The sequence below is a fragment of the Hyaena hyaena genome, unplaced genomic scaffold (assembly GCF_003009895.1).
Source record: "Hyaena hyaena isolate Hyena2069 unplaced genomic scaffold, ASM300989v1 scaffold_589, whole genome shotgun sequence".
NCBI classification, from domain to species: domain Eukaryota; kingdom Metazoa; phylum Chordata; class Mammalia; order Carnivora; family Hyaenidae; genus Hyaena; species Hyaena hyaena.
This window is the reverse complement of record NW_024081220.1, coordinates 1265480-1273684: the sequence shown is the minus strand read 5'-3', so window position 1 is coordinate 1273684 and position 8205 is coordinate 1265480. Positions and strand designations below refer to the sequence as shown.

The 8205-nt window shown below is 48.1% G+C and overlaps 1 protein-coding gene across 2 annotated transcripts; it reads right to left on the bottom strand.

The window, feature by feature from the left end:
• Positions 1 to 460: 460 nt before the first annotated feature.
• PSME3 (proteasome activator subunit 3) lies at positions 461 to 7112 on the bottom strand. 2 transcript variants are annotated; one of them, XM_039256781.1, is made up of 11 exons: positions 6818 to 7112; positions 6096 to 6128; positions 5913 to 5975; positions 5615 to 5719; positions 4655 to 4703; positions 3981 to 4093; positions 3662 to 3730; positions 3455 to 3522; positions 3301 to 3355; positions 3094 to 3180; positions 461 to 2245 (listed from the first exon to the last, which is right to left on the bottom strand). In XM_039256781.1, exons 1-11 carry the CDS (start codon positions 6857 to 6859, stop codon positions 2165 to 2167), a joined length of 765 nt encoding a protein of 254 aa, XP_039112712.1. In that variant the 5' UTR covers positions 6860 to 7112; the 3' UTR covers positions 461 to 2164. The 2 variants fall into 2 exon arrangements, with proteins under 2 accessions (XP_039112712.1, XP_039112711.1); XM_039256780.1 differs by lacking the exon at positions 6818 to 7112 and adding an exon at positions 6230 to 6319.
• Between the last annotated feature and the right edge of the window lie 1093 nt (positions 7113 to 8205).

The following is an 8205-nucleotide window of genomic DNA, read 5'->3' as shown; positions in this document are numbered from 1 at the left end:
GGAAAACCAAATCCAGGAGTCCCTGGCATCTCCCCCAAGAAATTTAAGCCACTACTCAGTGGGGAAAATTAGTATAATGTATAGAAAAATGACATGGTAGGGTGTGCCTTGAACCAGGTGATTCCCCATACGTGGAACTAGAGTGGCCTCTACTGGCAGTTCATGGGCATCACCAGGAAGACAGGAAGGAGCTGGGATCTGGAAGGGATAGGGACAGAAGCAGCTTAGGTTCAGGAAGAGCGAACTTTCACATAATTCAGACTGAACACAACTGAAGGACCACCTCTGCCTCTTGGTAGGCAGAAATCTCAGTCTTTCCATTATCTTAGAGAAAAAAGACAGCTCAAATGGTATAAAAGTACCCAACAGGGTAGCTGGTGGCGTATGTGGAGGTGGGTGTCCCCATGTGCACGCACTTGAGTACAGGCATGTCCCCAGCCACCAGAGCACCGCACCAGGATCTGCAGCTTTAGAAAGAGGTCAAAGTACCTGCATTTTTAATAATTTCTTGACATGGTAAAAGAATTTTACATTACGATCCAAGGGTGGTAGAGTGAGAAGTAAGGGCAGAATAATCCAACAAACAAAAAGGGAAACTGAGAAACACATGGTGGGAGTAGGGAAGGGTTTCAGCTGGAAGGGATCTGGAGGGTGGGGAGGGGCACTGCCCAACTAAAATGCAATTGGTTTGTTACTGAGTACTATTCATGGGAAGACAGCATCCTGACTCCTTCTCTATAGCATTCTGGGAGTAAAAACAATGCATCCTGGCGGAAATGTGATTGAGGCTGAAGGCAAGGAGACAGGGGAAGAATAAAAGTCAGAAACAGATACCGACAGAGTCGCTGGCAGGCTGACTGCGGATACTGACTCTCCAGTAGGGGCAGAACAAAAAGAGTCGGGGTTTGGGAAGGTTAACAGAAAAGCTGGATCAAGTGATATCTCTGGAAGATTAGAGAGATAGGAGGCAACTCTTCTATGGTTTTGACTTGCCCAGCAGATTTTCACATACACGCTATACGCACACGCGCGTGCGCGCGCGCACACACACACACACAGGTGCTGCTTTCCTTGGAAGCACAATACTATAAATAAAAGGAACATTTGTCCCATAGGAAAGCCCGGCAGGAGCAGCAGAATCTGGCCCTCACAGCTGCAGACAGCCCCACCCCAATTTACAACTGGCCTGGGAAGAGGCCGCTAGGAGTTAGAGGACCATCCTTTGCAGTAACGCCCAAAAGGACCCAAGTCACAAAGAAAGGGGCCTTTCCCAAATCCTCTGCTTCTCATCTCTTAGCTCTCCTCCAACTCCCCAGCCTCTGGACACCAAGAGGCTATAATAGCAGAACAAAGAGCCCTGGTGGGTGAGGACTAAGACAACTATCACCTTCTGAATGATGTGTGTGTGACAGAGTTCATGGGATCGGGGGGTGGGGGGGTGCATGGGACACCACCACGGATGACGGGATGGGGAAATCATGTAACAGAATAGGAAGGCATATGCTCTGTCTGTGTATACCACATACATATGTATATGTGAAAATCCTAATTAGAAAAACATCTCCAGGAGCTAGGGATTTGGCTGAAGGCTTAAGGTGTTTCTTGTCATGATCAGGTTCAAGGTGGGATATATGTGAATGGGAAACCCTAAGTCATCACCAGGGAAACTGTGGGAGGGAGGATCCAATGTCCCACACAGTGGCAAGAAACACTAACCTTATGTCAGAAGAGAGGAGCTGGTCCTCCCCGACTCCAGTTCCTAAAAACACCTAGCACTTTCCTTCCAGTTCCCTCAGCTTCTAATCAACTAATCAAAAGAAGGAAGAAAACACAAAGCCCAAGACACAGGAGGGAGAGGGCAGGGAGAGAAAACACAAGTATTCTTGTGCCGATATCCTGCACACACAAACCTGGAGTTCTCCAGAAATTAGGACAGGTCGGGTGTGGGGTATTAGGGAAGGAAATAGAAGAGTTCCTGAGGCCTGAAAAAAGAGGTAAACACGTCACAGAACTACATGAGAGTTTCATTAGACTCTAACTAAAAACAGAGAGAGGTGTGATTACTATTTCCAGCCAGTTTCCCCATCACGATAGTCATGTAACAAACCAAGGCAATGTCGGTCTTGAGCCAGACTCACAGAGTCCCCTGGCCCTGGCCCTGGCCTCAGTACAGTGTCTCTGCATTGCTGCTCCGGGGCCGTTTGATCTTCTCGATATTTTTCAGGATCATGTCATGTAGAGTGACCTGGGAGAAAAGGTCAGAGAATCACACATTTATTCCACCCCAACTTCCCAAAGAAACAAGATACCCACCACAAATCCCTAAGCAATCATACACATAATCCCAATCTCACTCACCAAAACGTTAATTCAGGTGGCCGCCTACCCTGATACCCACCCATGGGGATTCTTGGGTACTCCCCAGGCCCCAAGTGTCTAATAACAACTAACATTTATTGAGCACCTAATGTAGCAACAATTGTACTGGATCTTTTGATGTGTTATTTCACTCATTTTTTTAAAAATATTTATTTATTTTTAAGAGAGCAGGGGAGGGGCAGAGAGACGGAGAGATGCAGAATCCAAAGCAGGCTCCAGGCTCTGAGCTGTCAGCACAGAGCCCGACGCAGGGTTCAACCAATGAACTGCGGGATCATGACCTGAGCCGAAGTCAGACACTTGACCAACTGAGCCACCGATGCCCCTATTTCACTCATTTTTAAAAACCACCTTGGTGCCATAGATTCTCTAATTTCTATCTTAGAGATGAAGAAACTGAAATTTGAGGTTCAACAACTTGGCCAAGGCCACAGATTACAAAAAGAATTGGTTCTGAACCTAAGCCCGTCTTGACTCTGATGCCCACATCTTCACACCTACGCTGCACTCTACTCCCTGCTGTCCAAAAAGAAAGGGGGATCCCCAGCTATGTACTCTCAATGACTGCATAGTTCTCAACACTCAGTCGATGAGAATTTATCCTACTCATTTTATCGTACTCCATCCTCCGTCTTGACCCCCAGAGCATAGCAAGAAAAGGATCACCGGAACTAATAGCCAGGGTGACTGTGGGCAGGGACCAAGGTCACTTACATATTGATTCCTTAACTCTGATATGATGAGCCGAAGGCTAATATATTCTTTCTCATCAATCTCTGTCACGGTGCGGCGATAGTCCTCCTGAAAGGAGGGCAGAGAAGAGGCTAGTGCTCGAGGCCAGACGTCCACAGGCCACTCTTGCCCAGAAACGACCTCCCTCTCCTCCCACTTCCACCCTCAGACCCCCAAACCCTTACTTACCACATGGGGATATTTAGCTATTTTAGAAACCAATTTGGCTCTTGTAATATAATATCTGGAAGGAGAGAGAAGAGGAAGAAGCTGCAGGGGACCCCGGACAGTGCTTGCCACATCACCAGTCCCTGATTCCTAGGCCAGGCCCAAGCAACCCTACCTAGAAATCTGGTCCAGATAAGATGCAGCTTCACTCTCAACAGTTCTTAGTTCTGCAACTGTCTCCTCCTAAAAAATACCAAGTGGGTCAAGTCACTTCCACGTCACCCAGAGAGTGGACCGAAGGGAAAGGGAAAACAGACAAAGCCAGGGGAAAGGAAGGTAACCTCCTGAACCTTCCTCTCAGTTTGTGATATGAGCATGTTACCTGAATGGACACCCCAAAGTTGTTCCCATCTTCTATCCTAGGAATCAGGAGCTGTACCCACATTTTGACCTGGAGGGTGAGAGGACCAAAATACATATCATAAATAACAAAGTTATAAATGAGGACCCTTGCCTTTTCTGCTGAAGCTGTGAAGCATACAATCCATGCCGCTGGGCCACACACCAGGAGCACAGGAGCCAAGATACTTAATGTGCCAACTCCCTTATCACCTCCATGCCTCCCACTCCACACCCAACATTTTTCAGGTCAAGCCAGGCTATCTGGGGTCAGCCTATAGGTTACCAAGCCCCTGCCTCACCGTATTGCATTTCTCAATCAGCAGCCGGATCTCAGGTTTCACTTTCTCAATAATGTCCACCAGCTGCTGGTTGCTTTTTAGCATCCCATTGGGCATCACAAACACCTTGGTTCCTGGCAGGGACACGAAGGTCAAATGATTCGGGTAGGGAGCAGGACATTGTAACCTTCCCCCCACCCCCAGGCCTCCCAGACCCCTTCTCTCTTCCTCCCAGACCCATGAGATGTTATGACCTCTGCTTTTTATCTGTCATAACCCTATCTGCAAACCACGACACCACTGAGACTCAAAAGGAGAAAATGTAAGGATTAGCAAAGGAGTTTCTAAAGTGTGCCAAAAATCTGTATAAGGAAATTAAAATATACTCCAAAGATTTAATGTACCAATATTACTAAAGAAGAGAAAATAACACAAAACTGGGACTTCTGTGAAAAATCTGAGATGTGTGGCCACTTCTAAACTCTCTCCCTTGGGAGTCCACACTACATTAAACCCTCCCTGTCTATTGGGAAATTAGGTTTTGGGTGCTAAATAATGATTATGTTTGGAGAACGTGAGAATGCTGACTCTGGAAAATAAAATCCGATTCTGTCTCCTGACCAGGAGACTGTCAGACCAATCCTCCTGCTCAGGGCTGCTGGCCAGGGAGCGGGTAAGGTGGGGCAGACTCTTACCTTGGAAGGCCTCTTCACACTCATCCAGCCTCCGCTTCTTGTAAGTGGGCTAAAGACACAGAGACAGGAATTAGTCTGCTCTCGACATTCACACCCCCATCACAAGTTACCCTTAAAGCAAGTCCAATCCCTTCTTTGGCCCCAGAAGTTGTTTTATTAATTTATGCACAATTCACTAAGCATACACAGGGCTTTAAGAAAACGTTCTTGCCACAAAGCAACTTACACTCTTACCTTTCAAAGAACACATTAAGGAATTGGCGGGGGAGGGGGGGATGGATACTACAAACAACAGGAAAAATGAACCATTCAATGCAGGCTGAGGATAATTAAGGGAATATGTACAAATCTTCTAGTTCCACAAAGAAGCACAATATTTAACCAACAAACATGTATTGAGCACTTATTACATGTAGCAGGAACAGTACTAGGTGTTGAGGATACAAAGATGATTAAGACAGTTTCTGCTTTCCAGAACTGCAAGCTCTATCAATGAGACAGTAATTCAAACAACAATACAGTGTCATCAGTGTTATTTTAAAATGTGAACATACAACTGACAAGTGCTAGGTGCTAAAGATGCAGGGAAAAGACAGGGACTAGTTATACAGCAAGAACTACTCATCCTGTTAACAATGCCCAAGACATTGGAACAGGTAAGAAAAGTCTTGCTTGCTTAGAGCAACAGGGACAGACCACGTAAGTTGAGAGAACCTGTAGCTATTCCCATGTGGAACTCACTCCAGGACAGTGAAGCGTTAGGTTATGTGCTTCATGCTACAAATGAAAATCAGGGTTGGAAAGGGGTGTACTCGAATCATCAGGTCTGTAAGAGCCCCCGTTCCTAGATCCAAATCCTGCTGTCTCTCCTCTGCTCATGTTCGAACTGACCAGGAAATAGAGAACAGAGAATAGAGAACCTATTGCTTCAGAATCCAAAGAAAAACACAGGACACTCACACCGTCCAGTCCATCGTGGCTATTGGTGAGAAGAATGGGGTCAGGGACTGGGAGATTCATGTCTGAGTGGATCTGAGTTAGGTCATGGATGTTTAGGATTGGTTCCTGAAAGAGAGACACCCACCCCCAAAACAACATTAGTCTTTTCAAAATGAACAAAGAAGTATTTCATTTGAAGGGCAAGAAATGAGAGTGTTTAACAGTACAAAACAAAATGGAATCAACACATGATTTGCCTCGTTTGACAGAAAGGCCAGTGCCAAATAAATTGGGAAATCTGAAGAAAAGGGTCTCTCACCTTCAAAAAACTATCAAGTTCTAACAACTTCTTTGGGAAAAAATTTGCCACCAAGTCTTCGGCCTACAGATGAAGGAAAATACATCTCAATTAATAATTGTGGGACGGTCTCTCTCTACAGATCTCTTCTTTGGGAAACTCCCAACTATCAACCAATACTTATTTTTTGTTTATTGCACTCACCTCACTTGTGATCCGCTCCCTGAAAGAATCAACCTAAAATTAACAAAGAGAGCAATTCAGTAACAGCAAGTCAGTACCTGGCCAACAGAGGTAAGGGCAGGATGGGAAAACAAATCCAGCTGTCTTCCCCTCACCTTGTAATTGTAATGAGAAGCTGAGAGGCCCCCAGACTGTAAGTACTTTATTTTTTTGAGGATCCATTTCTCCATCTCAGGAGAGAGAAGCGGGGCTTAAGCGCAGCACCCTCCTGTCTTCCCTCCCACCCTCCCTCCCTCCCTCCCTCGTCTGAATTTGAGAACAAACAAACGACAGGTAGAGAGGGGAGGTGTGAGCTCACAAACGAGCCGACCCCCCTTCAGACCCAGCCTTTGATACCAGGCAGGCCTGACGCCAAGGGTGGGGGTAGAGCGTCGGTAGCATCCGGAGGCGGGGACGTTGCTGGGCTGGGGGACTTCCAGCTGTCACTGGCCTACAGTGCTGAGTCCACCACGTGTCCGCGGAGGTCTCCCCGGGGCTCTCCACGACCAGACGCGGTTCAGAAGGCCACCCTATAATATCCTCTCCCCCGATGCCATCTCCGGGAGTGGGGGGCTGGGCTGAGCCGAGCGGAAGCTCAGAGCCGGTGTCCCCAGGGAGACAAAGACGCCATGGGGAGTGGGGAGCCGGTCAGACTGCTCGGGAATCGAAGCGAGGGGTAAGGAGGCCCGGACCGGTGCCGCTACCTTGAGCTTCACTTCCTGATCCACCTTCAGCAACGAGGCCATGGCCGGGCCGGGCCGTGTCCGTTCCACTGGAGACCGGAGGCGCTGTGGGCTCCGGGGAGGGGGTCAGAGGGACAGGAGGAATCTCGGCTGTTCTAGGGACTCGGCCGCCCTCGCTGGCTCACTCACTGCTCGCTCGCACCCTCCCTCCGTGCTGCCCGCCCGCCTGCTGCCTGCTGCCTGCTCCCTCTCTCTCTCTCGCTCGCCCTCCCGGCTTTCGCTGCTCACGCCGGAAGTTACGTCACAGCCAATCGCCGGGACTCCGCCGAGGATGCGCACGTGCCCCGCGCAGCCGCGCTGAGGTCCAACTCTGGACGCGGTGAGCGGGTTTCTTATCTCCCGGCTTCCTGAAACGCGTGACGGTGAAGAAGCAGGGAGTGCGGCTGAAGGTGATGTGCTGAAAACCGAGCATCGGAGAGACTCGAGTACTGCTTGACCCTCTGTTAGCGCGGCACTCGCCTTCACCGAGGGGACCTGAACCGCTGCCGCCTCGAGGACGGGACGGACAACGCCGTCGCGCCCCAGTGACGTGCGTCCGAGGAAGCCGGCGGTCCCGGCGCTGGGCTCCGGGGTTCTAGTCTGTGATTCTTGCTGCCTCCTCCCGTCGGCCCAAGCTCTAGTGTTAAGCTGGAGCCTCCAGAAGACAAGTTAAATTGTACAAGGCTTCTCCACCTTTCTCCGCGGCTTATTCTCTTATCATTCACTTCCAGACCTCAGAGAACAGTTGCCTGATGGGCAGAGTGGCGCCCAGAGTGGGGCAAGTGCTTGTCCAAGGCTATACGGTGTTTCCAATAAATTCTGGAGCAGAACCCAGATCTCCTGCCTTCCATGACAAGTGCCATATCCATTTTACTAATAAAAGGCAGAGATCGTATCTCTTCACTCGTCCATTCATTCGGTCTGTCTCTTAACATTGGTTCTTTCACTCCATAAAGTAAGGGAGGACACTGTACTAGGCCCTCAGAGAGCATTGTCCTGGAGCCTGGAAGTAATGTTACTTACGTAAGCAAAAATTAAATAGTAGCCCCATTAAAAAGTAAAACAGGCGAAAATAATTGTAATCATTACTTTAACCCAGTTTGTCCAAACATTATTTTAACATGTAATCAATATAAAAATATGAATGAGCTCTACATTCTTTTCTCACGCTGAGTGTTCGAAATCCAGTATCAGTTTTACACTTACTATACATCTCAGTTCAGAAGTGCCACACTCCTGTATTGAAAAGCACATCTCCAGAAAATCAAAGGTAAATAAGACTCAAGTTCTCTGGCCTCACAGGTCTTAATACTGGGGAAACACATCAGAAAATAACCTGACAACGGAATTGCAAAATCTGATATTAGGAA

Coding starts and splice junctions, on each gene's coding strand:
- PSME3 (XM_039256780.1), bottom strand. CDS start 6,304: ATGGAGAAATGGATCCTCAAAAAAATAAAGTACTTACAGTCTGGGGGC. Junction 3,523..3,661: donor ACTTTGGGGTGTCCATTCAG/GTAACATGCTCA, acceptor GGTATTTTTTAG/GAGGAGACAGTTGCAGAACT. Junction 3,356..3,454: donor TATCTGGACCAGATTTCTAG/GTAGGGTTGCTT, acceptor CTCTCCTTCCAG/ATATTATATTACAAGAGCCA.